The sequence below is a fragment of the Mercenaria mercenaria genome, chromosome 9 (genome assembly GCF_021730395.1).
Source record: "Mercenaria mercenaria strain notata chromosome 9, MADL_Memer_1, whole genome shotgun sequence".
Taxonomy (NCBI): domain Eukaryota; kingdom Metazoa; phylum Mollusca; class Bivalvia; order Venerida; family Veneridae; genus Mercenaria; species Mercenaria mercenaria.
Window position 1 is genome coordinate 14,707,551 of NC_069369.1, and position 14,881 is coordinate 14,722,431.

Below are 14,881 nucleotides of genomic sequence, written 5' to 3' on the forward strand. Positions count from 1 at the left end.
CAAAAACTAGGCCAGTAGGTATAAAAATAGAAAAACCTTGTGACCTCTCTAGAGGCCATATTTTTCATGAGATCTTCATGAAAATTAGTGAGAATGTTCACCTTGATGATATCTAGGTCAAGTTCAAAAGAGGGTCACGTACCTTCGAAAATTAGGTCAATAGGTAAAATAATAGAAAAACATTGTGACCTCTCTAGAGACCATATTTTTCAATGGATCTTCATGAAAATTGGTCAGAATTTTTATCTTGATAATATCTAGGTCAAGTTCAAAACTGGGTCACATGAGCTCAAAAACTAGGTCACTATGTCAAATAATAGAAAAAACGACGTCATACTCAAAACTGGGTCATGTGGGAAGAGGTGAGCGATTCAGGACCACCATGGTCCTCTTGTTTTACAGTTGGCCTCTGCAAGATTGCATACCAGTAGAAACTATTGAGGTATGAACAGTTATTAAACAGAGAAAGACTTTGCATATACAGTGATGAGATGATGTGTAGTATAAACTGCAATTTTTATTTTTCAGTATCCAGAGGAAAATGAATATACCAAGGTTAGTTAAATCAGTTTGTACCTTGGGTAATTTATGTACTGAACATTTAGATTGATTTTCTTATTTACCATTTTACAATTAGTAGATTTAATTATGATTTTTATGCCCCCGAAGGGAGGCATATAGTTTTTGAACCGTCTGTCGGTCTGTCAGTCTGTCGGTGTGTCCGCAATTTTCGTGTCCGGTCCATATCTTTGTCATCGATGGATGGATTTTCAAATAACTTGGCATGAATGTGTACCACAGTAAGACGACGTGTCGCGCGAAAGACCCAGGTCCGTAGCTCAAAGGTCAAGGTCACACTTAGACGTTAAAGGTCATTTTTCATGATGTGCATTCGTGTCCGGTCCATATCTTTGTCATCCATGGATGGATTTTCAAATAACTTGGCATGAATATGTACCACAGTAAGACGACTTGTCGCGCGAAAGACCCAGGTCCGTAGCTCAAAGGTCAAGGTCACACTTAGACGTTAAAGGTCATTTTTCATGATAGTGCATTCGTGTCCGGTCCATATCTTTGTCATCCATCGATGGATTTTCAAATAACTTGGCATGAATATGTACCACAGTAAGACGACTTGTCGCACGTAAGACCCAGTTCCGTAGCTCAAAGGTCAAGGTCACACTTGGATGTTAAAGGTCATATTTCATGATAGTGCATTGATGGGCGTGTCCGGTCCATATCTTTGTCATTCATGCATGGATTTTAAAATAATTGGGCATGAATGTGTACCACAGTAAGACGAAGTGTCACGCGCAAGACCCAGGTCCATAGGTCAAAGGTCCTAAACTCTAACATCGGCCATAACTATTCATTCAAAGTGCCATCGGGGGCATGTGTCATCCTATGGAGACAGCTCTTGTTTTTTTTTTTTTTTTTAGTTATGGGAAATCGTTTAATTTCATGGCCATGAAATTTCGTGATTTTGGTCAAGGGGATATAAGTTTGTGGATATTGACCTTTGAACATAAAATAAATGAGAATTTTACTTGGTCATTGGGATTGATTTCATTGAATGGCATAACCATGAAATCCAATGACAATTATTCTCCCATGAATATTAGTGACTTCACTTGCTGTAAGATTGATCTGAAAGTATATTTTATAAAACAGTTATAATTTTAAAAAACTTCCTAGTAACTTAAATCATTTTATATTTAAATGCATTTCAAAAAAGACTGTTGAAGAAACCAGTTTTACGATATGAGGCCTTTACTTGGAACCCAAACTCGGTCAGTAAGAAAAATTAAATAATATTATATCTTCTTTGTCTAAAAGTCTGTAATGTAACATAGCTGAACTGTGATTTCAAATAATTATGTTTTAAAATTGCTGTTCTCTTATGCCTAAATATTCTGTTTCTTCCAGTTTCTGAATGAACATGCAGGCAGTTCCAATGCATTTACTTCAAATGAACACACCAATTTCTTTTTTGATATAGCACCAGAATATCTGAGCGGGGCATTAGAGAGGTGAGATTTCTTTTTATGATGTACACCTGTTAATAACTGTGTCATATGTCATGTTGTTTGTACCTGTCTTACTTTAACTATTAAGTTCTTGCGGGATACTTTACTAATGGGCGATGGTTCAGAGTGCAAACCACTTAGGCAGTTTTGACCATTTAAGGAAACACGAAAACTACCAAGCTAAAATCAGTAAAGTCTTGTGCCTTTTGGCTTTGAAACACAAACTTGATATTTTAGTCCCATAGAAACAAATATATAAAATTACATCATCCATTCCTTCCATTTCCTGGTATTTCTTAAGTTTATAAAGTGCCCTTAACTAAATAAAAAATGTCAATATGTGTTAAATGTAAGAGATTTGAAGTACATGAACATATTTTTCCTCTTGCACAAATTCTATTCTACTTGCAAATAGTGTTTAAAGAGCTCAAACAGTACTCTAGGTATATAACACTTTGTTAATATATTGCCAGTTTTGCCTCTCTTTTTTGAAGATTATTGTTACTTGTAATAGGTTACTTACCAATAATTGTTGTTAATAAGTTAACTTTTATTTCAGGTTTTCTCAGTTCTTCCTAGAGCCATTGTTTACACCATCAGCCACAGAAAGGGAGATTAATGCAGTAAACTCTGAAAATGACAAAAATTTACAGAATGATTCATGGAGATTCCATCAATTAGAGAAATCCCTTGCCAATCCTAAACATGATTTCAGCAAGTTTGGGACAGGTTAGAAAATGTTTTGGGGGAATTAGAGACATATAACATTTAATCAACAATTATACTTCCTTTGTGATAGCATACTGATCTGTGTCCTTTGTTAAAAAGAAAGGCAGCATTGTTTTAATATTAATTTTGTATGCTAGGATTTTTACATCATTTCATGCTGTGAAAAAAATTAAAATCAGGTTAAAAATTAGAAAGCTATGACATTTCAGTATTTGATCAAAATGGAAGCCATTTTGTTTCCATGGCAATGTAAGAACAAAATGGTAGATTTAATTTATTTGTGAATGCCTGTTTTTGGAAAAATGGATGTAATATGTGATTGCATGTGTGTCTCCATCTCACTGTCTATCATAGTTCATGTCTGGGACATAACATAAAAAACATTTAATGTATTAAAATGCCTGCAAAATTTTCAAAATTTCATCCAAGAAATATTATGTTAGTAGAAATGTGCAATATTGCTTCCAGAACTGTAGGGTATCTGGAAAAAACCTTTATTTAGTTGACATAAACATTTTCAAAACTTTCTTCGAAACAAATTACTGCATGTATTTACTATGTACATTTTCCAGGAAATAAATACACGTTAGAGACAAGATCAAAGGAGCTAGGTTATGATGTAAGAGATGAATTACTCAAGTTTCATGATGAGTTGTACTCTTCTAATCTGATGGGTCTAACTGTTCTAGGAAAAGGTAAGTTTGTTTTTTAAATAAGAAAACTGAAAAAGAATGAGTTCTTTTTGTTCCGATAATGATTTGAAATCTCAGTAGAAGGAGACTACCAGTAATATGACTAGCAATGCTTAAATAATCATGACGGTATTATGTCACGTTGATGTGATATTAAGGGCCATGTATGCATTGAGAAATAGCACTTTCAAATTTGATCAAATATTTTACTTAAAAACATATTTAAAACAAGATGTCACTTAGCACAACTGTCTTGATTAATTTACACACTGGCTAAGCTGGTTAATCACTGTGCAGAATAATTCAACATCATTTGTGCTCTAATGGAAGTATTCCGCAAGACCTATTCCAGTCCAGGAGTGTATAAACAAAGGAGCGTGACGACCTACCATTTGGCATCATGCATGCGCAAAGAAACAGTTCTATCATATTTGATCTAGATAAGGATATAATATTGTTAGAATCAAAATAATTTATAGCAAAACCGTGTTTTAACACCATTTATTCACTCTGGCGGTTATATGTTGTACAAAATAATTTCACTCGAGTTAGCCCTTGTGAAATTATTACGTTTGACATGTAACCGCCCATTGTGTATAAATAGTATTAAAACATGGTTTTGCTCTAAATTATTTCTTAAATAACATGTTTCATTTGATCACTGTTGCTTGAATGGAAATAGAATTCTACCTTGGTACAGTCAATGCTTCTTAAATCAATTTGACAACTTCTTTAGGGGTTAAAGGTAACTTCTTACAATGTCATCTTTTATAAAGCAGCAAAATCAGCATTATACATGGGTTCTAAAAAATATATAAAACCAGATTTTTACTGTATTTATTTTTCAATGTCAGATATACTTTATATATCAGAGTCCTAAATTAAGAAATTCTTTTTTTGACATCTCTTAATGAGGAATTTTTAATCATATCTATGCATACTTTTTTCTTCATGTTAACAATAATTATTCTTAATGAATTCTTATTGACCTAAGGAAAAGTTTAGTGTCAAAGAAAGGGGGACATTTTTTTTCAAGTACTGTTTGACTGTTTCTAGCCATTTAACTAATACAATATGTACCTCCATCCTGTAGAAAATGTTAACAACAAAAAGCCGCAGGTAACAATATAGGAGTGTAACGGTAATTTACTTTAACTGCATAATAACTGTTGGGAAAAAATCAGTGTGATCTACCTACAAAACAAGAAAAGTCAACTTCCGTTTTATTTATATTTCACAGAGTCACTAGATGAATTAATGGAGATAGTGGTCCCACATTTTCATGGAGTTGAGAACAAAAATGTTGCTATCCCTCGATGGAATGAACACCCTTATGGTCCTGCAGAGTTACAGAATATCTGCTATGTTACACCTGTAAAAGACATCAGAAACCTGACAGTGTCATGGTCCATACCAGATCTTCAGCCATACTATAAAACCAATGTAAGAAATACAAGAATGTTGTGGGAAGAAGTTTGATTGAACCCTTACCATGCTAAATTTCTATAATGAAGTTGCCCATCTTTGAATTTGGGCAATACCATTAATTGTTAGAAGGGGTGCTTACCAAAAAGGATACTGACTGAATAGCGAACAGTGCAGAGTATGATCAGACTGCACGGATGTGCAGGCTGATCATGATCTACACTGGTCCCAAAGGCAGAACCAGTCGTGTCCAGCATGCTAAGGGTTAATCATGACATACTGTGAAATCAGTTCATTTGTTTTGAATGAAATTTTATTGATTTTTGTCAAAGTGACTATTTCATAGGGACATAATTTTATGGAGACAAAATAAAGGGGAATGTTAGATATTTGTTTTTACCTCGACTATAGAAGGTATATGGAGAGCTGTCCTACTTACCCTTTTGTCTGCATCCAACGTTGGTTAAAGTTTAGTTGCACGTTGACTTTATGGTTACTAAATGGATTGATAAAAACTGAAAGTAGTTGTTCCACATTATCACCTACATCTGATGACAGAAGACCATTACTGTGGCAGAAATATTCTATTAATTATGCCCATTTTATTTTTAGCTCACCTGTCACAAAGTGACAAGGTGAGCTTTTGTGATCGCGTGGCGTCCGACGTCCATACGTGCGTGCGTGCGTCTGTAAACTTTTGTTTGTGACCACTCTAGAGGTCACATTTTTCATGGGATCTTTATGAAATTTGGTCAGAATGTTCATCGTGATGATATCAAGGTCAAGTTCGAAACTGGGTCACGTGCCATCCAAAACTAGGTCAGTAGGTCTAAAAATAGAAAAACCTTGTGACCTCTCTAGAGGCCATATTTTTCATGGATCTTCATGAAAGTTAGTCAGAATGTTCACCTTGATGATATCTAGGTCAAGTTTGAAACTGGGTTACATCCCGACAAAAACTAGGTCAGTAGGTCAAATAATAGAAAAACCTTGCGACCTCTCTAGAGGCCATATTTTTCATGGGATCTGTATGAAAGTTGGTCTGAATGTTCATCTTGATGATATCTAGGTCAAGCTTGAAACTGGGTCAACTGCGGTCGAAAACTAGGTCAGTAGGTCTGAAAATAGAAAAACCTTGTCACCTCTCTAGAGGCCATACTTTTGAATGGACCTTCATGAAAATTGGTCAGAATGTTCACCGTGATGATATCTAAGTCAAGTATGAAACTGGGTCACATGCCGACAAAAACTAGGTCAGTAGGTCAAATAATGAAAAAACCTTGTGACCTCTCTAGAGAATTTTTATCTTGATGATATCTAGGTCAAGTTCATAACTGGGTCACATGAGCTCATGTCAAATAATAGAAAACGGCGTCATACTCAGTTCAAAACTGGGTCATTTGGGGACATGTGAGCGTTTCAGGACCATCATGGTCCTCTTGTTTATTCTTAGAATCATGATAAGGTACATAAGTGTACATGTGCATGACATTTTTCCTGTAATGGAGGTAGGACCCATACATTCCCATTCCATTTTCTTCATGTTATTCTAGAAAAGTTTTGTTTCCTCAGACAAAGCAGTGCTTTGAGGGTACTACCGTAATCTCTCTAATGATAGCTTTTGTTTCAGCGATTTTTTTTTTTCCATTTTGGGAAAGCGTCCGCGTCCGGACGATTTGGGAAAAATAGCGTCGTTTTCATCCTAATTGGGAATTTTGTGTAACATACAAAATTACAATAACCCCTTTCCTGGATCTAATTGAGTTACACTAGAGCTAGTGTTCTGATCATCACAACATGATACAGTGGCCTGACTCTGAGATAACGATGGTTGTTCTAAAGGCACACACTCTGGCACAAATTCAACCGGAGTTACACAAGAGTTCTCCTGACTCTGACATGAAAACGACACCCATGTGGACGATTCAACGGACGTTTCCTCAGTCTGATTGAGTCAGAACAGGCTGTGAAGATGCCCGTGAGAACCTGAACTCCACAAGGCTTTTGCAGCCAGCAAGCTTGGATTTTGTTAGCCTTTGAACATTATATTTGCTGTTTTGACTCATTGTTCGCACAGTTTGTCACTGGTTCTACAGAAAAAGATCGTGGAAACCGGTTACCGAAAACAATGCATGGTGCGATTGATTAAATTCGCGCTTGTGATGACATAGTTCATGTTCTGAATTTTAATCGAGTATTTGCCCTTTGGTCAAAATAAGCAAACACTCTATTAAAATTCGGAACATATTTTCTATATTCGGCGAATTTCATGATGTCGGGACAGCAGCCGTTTCAAAAATGTTTGTAGGTCATTTTTGGGAATAATTTGGTGTGAAATTTGGAAAAATGGTCATTATTTTCAATTTGGAAAGGGTCCGTTTTATGGACCCTATTAAAGAAGGAAAAAAATCCCTGTGTTTACTCTGATATGTCCTATTTTACTATCCAGCTTGGAAATAGTTGTGTTTACTGTTTCAGTGTGCGACATTAACGGTAGCCCGATCGACAAAGGCTACGAAAAATCAGCTCGGGCGACAGAAAATCGGCAGGGCTATGAAAAATTCTGAGGAATAAATTTACCAAAAAGATCATTGCAAACGTGGGAGCAAAGTAGTTGCTTTGAAGCTTCAAACTCTGCTCAAATCTAATCTCAAAGCGAATTCAAGTCGCCCAAATTTTATTTTGGATGCCACTCGCTAATCTTTTGACAATTTGCACCATGTCATAATGTGCGTTGAATACACATACACACACGCCGATAGCATAATTTAAGCTCCGCCTACCTCAGGTACTTGTGAGATTTTCGCGAGAAGTGTGAAAGCAAATCAAATTATTGGTTTCACCAGAGGCAATTGTAATAGGCCAATCAGTGCCGCGGTTACATCTTTGACACTTAGCATTTAATTGTCAACATGTGCTAGTTGTTTTCTAAAGAAATTGTCAATTACATATGTGATTAATTGGAATTATAGACACAGTTATTTGGTATTCATGGTAAAAGAACGACATGTAAAGTATTAACTTTATAAAACTGACTTTGATGTATGAATTGATTTGAATATGTATATCTAGGTTTGACACAGTTTGCTTTCAGTTTTATTCGAATGAGAAACTGTTCATATATTACATGATGTACCGGTAGCAACAAAAAAATCGGCGTGTTAGATTCAGCACCGTCTTGAACAGAAAACTTTTTTTATGCCCCCAAAGGGAGGCATATAGTTTTTGAACCGTCTGTCCGTCTGTCGGTCTGTCAGTCTGTCGGTCTGTCAGTCTGTCCGCAATTTTCGTGTCCGGTCCATATCTTTGTCATCGATGGATGGATTTTCAAATAACTTGGCATGAATGTGTACCACAGTAAGACGACGTGTTGCGCGCAAGACCCAGGTCCGTAGCTCAAAGGTCAAGGTCACACTTAGACGTTAAAGGATAGTGCATTGATGGACGTGTCCGGTCCATATCTTTGTCATCGATGGATGGATTTTCAAATAACTTGGCATGAATGTGTACCACAGTAAGACGACGTGTCGCGCGCAAGACCCAGGTCCGTAGCACAAAGGTCAAGGTCACACTTAGACGTTAAAGGATAGTGCATTGATGGGCGTGTCAGGTCCATATCTTTGTCATCCATGGATGGATTTTCAAATAACTTGGCATGAATGTGTACCACAGTAAGACGACATGTCGCGCGCAAGACCCAGGTCCGTAGCTCAAAGGTCCTAAACTCTAACATCTGCCATAACTATTCATTCAAAGTGCCATCGGGGGCATGTGTCATCCTATGGAGACAGCTCTTGTTTTTTCAGAATTTTGTATTGAAACAATAATCACTGTGTATGGTAAAATGATGTAACTAAGAAAATAAATGGTCATTGAATCAATTCACAGTATTGAGGTAGAAATATAAAAATTAATGGAGTCTTCCAACTTCTCCCCACTTCTCCATAAATCAGTTTGAGGGAGAATCGACTTCTCCCCCAAAAAAATAATGGGCCTAGTGAGAGCTCTGGTCAGTCTACTGCCAAGCTAATTCTTGTCTACAAAGCTGTTTAGATCTAGTTTCATGACTGTTTCAGATTTCAAAATCAATTCTGAAAAACTCATACAAATATATCAAGATCCACCAATCTACAGCAGTATATTGAAAGAAATTAAATAAGATATTACTAGAATGAAAGTCTTATTCATTCTTGAGAGAAAAATTAGTAGGGCTACGAAAAATTCTGTCTGGCTACAAAAAATTGGAAGTCCGTAGCCCCATTGGCTACGGTGTTAAAAAGTTAATGTCACACACTGCTGTTTCCTCTGACAGCTTTTGTTACTTTTGTGGATTGACAGCCAAGAAATCTACAAAAATGAAAGAATACACAGTTCTTGTAGATGGTATTTGTCTCCATTACAAGAGTTCTTAGTCAGATAAATAAACTAAATTTACCTACTCAGTTTTTGTAAATATCAAGCAGAAAATATTCTTGATAAATTTACAGCAAATATACTTAACCCTCAGTGCACTGTCATTATAGAACAAGACAGTTTATTCTTCTTCATTTTTACAGTCTGTCATAGAATATTGTTATATATATATTTCAGCCAGGTCACTATTTAGGACATCTGATTGGTCATGAGGGGAAGGGCAGTCTACTGTCGGAGCTGAAAGTAAGAGGTAAGTTGAAGTTGAGTGCAAACTTATTGGTTGGTGTCCTGAAACAAAACTATGATCAAGCTTCTTCACTGGTGTCCTGAAAAAGAATTGTAACAGTTACCAAGCTTCTGGGCTAGTGTCCTACAGCAGAACTATGATCCAGCTTCTTGGCTGGTGGCCTTAAACATGACTATGACCAAGCTTCTGGGCTGGTGTCCTACAGCAGAACTATGATCCAGCTTCTTGGCTGGTGGCCTTAAACAGAAAGACGACCAAGCTTCTGGGCTGGTGTCCTACAGCAGAACTATGATCCAGCTTCTTGGCTGATGGCCTTAAACATAACTATGACCAAGCTTCTGGGCTGGTGTCCTACAGCAGAACTATGATCCAGCTTCTTGACTGGTTGCCTTAAACATAACTACGACCAAGCTTCTGGGCTGGTGTCCTACAGCAGAACTATGATCCAGCTTCTTGGCTGATGGCCTTAAACATAACTACGACCAAGCTTCTGGGCTGGTGTCCTACAGCAGAACTATGATCCAGCTTCTTGGCTGGTGGCCTTAAACATAACTACGACCAAGCTTCTGGACTGGTGTCCTACAGCAGAACTATGATCCAGCTTCTTGGCTGGTTGCCTTAAACATAACTATGACCAAGCTTCTGGGCTGGTGTCCTACAGCAGAACTATGATTCAGCTTCTTGACTGGTTGCCTTAAACATAACTACGACCAAGCTTCTGGGCTGGTGTCCTACAGCAGAACTATGATCCAGCATCTTGGCTGATGGCCTTAAACATAACTATGACCAAGCTTCTGGGCTGGTGTCCTACAGCAGAACTGTGATCCAGCTTCTTGACTGGTTGCCTTAAACATAACTACGACCAAGCTTATGGGCTGGTGTCCTAAAGCAGAACTGTGATCCAGCTTCTTGGCTGATGGCCTTAAACATAACTACGACCAAGCTTCTGGGCTGGTGTCCTACAGCAGAACTATGATCCAGCTTCTTGGCTGGTTGCCTTAAACAGAACTACGACCAAGCTTATGGACTGGTGTCCTACAGCAGAACTATGATCCAGCTTCTTGGCTGATGGCCTTAAACATAACTACGACCAAGCTTCTGGACTGGTGTCCTACAGCAGAACTATGATCCAGCTTCTTGGCTGATGGCCTTAAACATAACTATGACCAAGCTTCTGGACTGGTGTCCTACAGCAGAACTATGATCCAGCTTCTTGGCTGGTGGCCTTAAACATAACTACGACCAAGCTTCTGGGCTGGTGTCCTACAGCAGAACTATGATCCAGCTTCTTGGCTGATGGCCTTAAACATAACTATGACCAAGCTTCTGGGCTGGTGTCCTACAGCAGAACTATGATCCAGCTTCTTGGCTGGTTGCCTTAAACAGAACTACGACCAAGCTTATGGACTGGTGTCCTACAGCAGAACTATGATCCAGCTTCTTGGCTGATGGCCTTAAACATAACTACGACCAAGCTTCTGGACTGGTGTCCTACAGCAGAACTATGATCCAGCTTCTTGGCTGATGGCCTTAAACATAACTATGACCAAGCTTCTGGGCTGGTGTCCTACAGCAGAACTATGATCCAGCTTCTTGGCTGGTGGCCTTAAACATAACTACGACCAAGCTTCTGGGCTGGTGTCCTACAGCAGAACTATGATCCAGCTTCTTGGCTGATGGCCTTAAACATAACTATGACCAAGCTTCTGGGCTGGTGTCCTACAGCAGAACTATGATCCAGCTTCTTGGCTGGTTGCCTTAAACAGAACTACGACCAAGCTTATGGACTGGTGTCCTACAGCAGAACTATGATCCAGCTTCTTGGCTGATGGCCTTAAACATAACTATGACCAAGCTTCTGGGCTGGTGTCCTACAGCAGAACTATGATCCAGCTTCTTGGCTGGTTGCCTTAAACAGAACTACGACCAAGCTTATGGGCTGGTGTCCTAAAGCAGAAATATGAAACCAGAGTTGCATGTTCAAATACCTTCTTTTCCAGCTAAAGTTACCAGTGGCATTTATATTCTTATTGGTGAGACTTTAACCTGAGGTCATATGAGTTTACCATGCAAAAAGATATGAGGAAGCATAAAGACTTATTCTTCAGCAATGAACACTGTCCTCCAATGGTTTAAAGACATCTTCAATAAAGAAAACTTGTGGCGATCATATGTAAACTCTGGACACAAGTGCAATGTCAAAGAAGGAAGATTTACTAAATGTGCTTTCAATAAAATCACCTACTCTTATGTTGATGGTTTTAAAAACATTTCTTTCAATTCAAAATAAAAAAAAAGCATTATATATTCTACAATTTTCTGTATATACATTTTGGTATGATATGTAAAGCACCTTTGAACGTGTTTATCATGAAAAAGTGTGCTGTATAAATCTGGTATAGTAATAATAATATAATAATTTGTAGGCTGGGTAAATACACTGGTCGGAGGACAACAGCAAGGAGCCAATGGTTTTATGTTCTTCATGGTTAATGTGGATCTAACTGCAGATGGTTTAGGTATTATATAGTAAACATACTTTGTGGTTTTATCTTGTAATGTTTTCATTTTATTGTTGTTTATAGGCTGGGAGAAATAGTTACACTGTACTGAATTTGATCATTGGTTTGTAATAAGCATTTGGTCAATATTTGATAGGCTCATTCTTTTATATTCATATAAGCTGAAAAATATCAGGATTTACAATTCATTACTTATAAAATTGAAGTATAAAGTGGTTGTATATGTTAAACAAAGATGTATTTTGAAATTGGTGGAAGGGACTTCTGTTGCAAATTGTCAATGTCCCTGGCTCTAAATAACTAGGGATGTTAAATTCTTTCACTGTTTGGAAGCCATTTTGTTGAAACTGAGAGGTTCTACCAAAGTACCAGACCTTACCTGAAATAATGCCAAAGGAGGATCTTTCAATTTTATCCCACATTAATACTGAGAAGCCATATGACCAGTGTTTTGTATGTGTGACAGCTAGCAAAAAAACAGTAGGGTTTTGGAAAGGGAGGTAAAAGTTTACAATGATTAACTGCATTTATTTCAGAGCACATAGATGATATTATCACACTCATCTATCAGTATTTGCATATGCTGAACAAAGAAGGTGCCCAGGAATGGATCTTCAAAGAATGTGCTGTAGGTGAATTTTCACTTTGTTATTAAGTCTCTTGCCTATATTGCCATTTAGCCATCAAAGTTCCCCTAGCAGTCAGCTTTGATCTACAGACCGGCAAGATACAATTTTTCTATTTGATCTAAAAATCATATTCCTTTTCATGTATGACTTAAAAATGCCTTATTGCTTGGAGTTTGTTTGTGCAAGTTCCAGGGATATCCATTTTTTACCCATTTCTCTTACCTCTGGAGAGAATAATATTAAAAGATTCTTATATATATATATATTGCATTTCATTACTATGGTGGGATTTCTGTTTGTTACCATGGTGCCATTACTGTTCATTACCCTGGTGATATCTCTATTTCACTACTGTAATGAGATCTCTTTTACATTTATCCCATGTTTAGCTGCCATGGTGAGATATCTGTTTCACTACCATGGTGTGTTGCATAACCATGGTGAGATGTCTATTTCAGTTGTGATCTCTGTTTCATTACCATGGTGAGGTCTCTGTATCATTACTGTGGTGAGATCTCTGTATCATTACCATGATGAGATCTCTTTTTCACTACCATGGTGAGATCTCTGTTTCACTGCCATGGTGCGGTCTTTGTTTCATAACCATATTTCAGTACCATGGTGAGATCTCTGTATCTTACCATGTAGAGATCTCTGTTTCATTACCTTGATGAGATCTCTTTTCACTACCATGGTGAGATCTCTGTTTCACTGCCATGGTGCGGTCTTTGTTTCATAACCATATTTCAGTACCATGGTGAGATCTCTGTTTCATTACCATGTAGAGATCTCTGTTTTTGCTATGGTGAGATCTTTGTTTCACATCCATGTGAGATCTCTGTTTCATTACCATGTAGAGATCTCTGTTTTTGCTATGGTGAGATCTCCATTTCACAACCATGTGAGCTTCGAGTGCGGGAGGTCGTGGGTTCGATCCCCGGCCGCGTCATACCAAAGACGTAAAAAATGATACTAGCAGCTTCCTCGCTTGGCGCTCAGCATTAAGGGGATAGTGCTAGGACTGGTCAGCCTGGTGTCAGTATAATGTGACTGGGTGGGGTATCATGCCACGTGTCTACGGCATGATATTCCAGTGAGGCAGCACTATAAAGTTGGGCATTGTGCTCACTGCTACAAGTAGACACCGTCGTTTATATGACTGAAAAATTGTTGAAAAAGATGTTAAACCCGAACACACACACACACACACACACACACACACACACACACACACACACAACCATGTGAGATCTCTGTTTCATTACCATGTAGAGATCTCTGTTTCTACCATGATGAGATCTCTGTTTCAGTACTATGGTGAGATCTCTGTTTCTACCATGATGAGATCTCCGTTTCAGTACCATTGTGAGATCTCTGTTTCATTACCATGATGAGATCTTTGTTTTGAGATTTCTAGTCTGATGAGTCAAAGAGGTTTTATTTTGTCCCTTTTTAGCTCAGAAATATTGATGAAAATTTTGCATGTGGGCATGTATCTCAGGAACTATTGTACTGAATGCTTTCAAACTGATCATAACTCTTAGCATTATGAAGTGACCATTCTTAGCTATGTTGTTTATTTCGGTCTTACAGATTACAAAATTATGCCCATTTTTCAACTAATTTTTTTTTTTTGCTAAAGCTTCTGTATGTAAACTAGTATTAGGTGGAAGGACTTCTAGTATGCTGTTATTAGTCAACTCTTGCTTTTTCTTACAGGATTTAAGTGCAATGCACTTCAGATTCAAGGACAAGGAGAGACCTAGAGGTTACACGTCAGCTCTCTCAGGTGTTTTACATGTAAGTTAATTTTTAGCCCCACTTTTCGAAGAAAATGTAGAGCTATTGCACTCGCCCTGGCGTCGGCGTTGCCGTTGGTTAAAGTTTTTGATAAAGTCAAATATCTCTGTTACTATCAAAGCTATTGACGTGAAACTTAAAATAGTTATTTACTTATTTACTATCAAAGTCTACACCAGGAGAAACAATCCCCATAACTCTGATTTGAATTTTGACAGAATTATGCCCCTTTTTAACTTAGAATTTTTGGTTAAAGTTTTTGATAAAGTCAAATATCTCTGTTACTATCAAAGCTATTGACTTGAAACTTAAAATACCTATTTACTATCAAAGTCTACACCAGGAGAAACAATCCCCATGACACTGAATTGAATTTTGACAGAATTATGCCCCTTTT

At 37.6% G+C, this 14,881-nt stretch overlaps 1 protein-coding gene across 1 annotated transcript in view; it reads left to right on the forward strand.

Moving 5' to 3' along the window:
- Positions 1 to 14,881, forward strand: part of LOC123546540 (insulin-degrading enzyme-like) — a 109,848-nt gene that overhangs the window by 13,938 nt on the left and 81,029 nt on the right. The window contains exons 4-12 of the mRNA XM_045332906.2: positions 529 to 555; positions 1,927 to 2,030; positions 2,587 to 2,756; positions 3,329 to 3,451; positions 4,689 to 4,891; positions 9,464 to 9,536; positions 11,960 to 12,052; positions 12,592 to 12,683; positions 14,404 to 14,484. Coding sequence (XP_045188841.2) covers positions 529 to 555; positions 1,927 to 2,030; positions 2,587 to 2,756; positions 3,329 to 3,451; positions 4,689 to 4,891; positions 9,464 to 9,536; positions 11,960 to 12,052; positions 12,592 to 12,683; positions 14,404 to 14,484 — 966 coding nt within the window. The remainder of the gene's footprint in view (positions 1 to 528; positions 556 to 1,926; positions 2,031 to 2,586; positions 2,757 to 3,328; positions 3,452 to 4,688; positions 4,892 to 9,463; positions 9,537 to 11,959; positions 12,053 to 12,591; positions 12,684 to 14,403; positions 14,485 to 14,881) is intronic.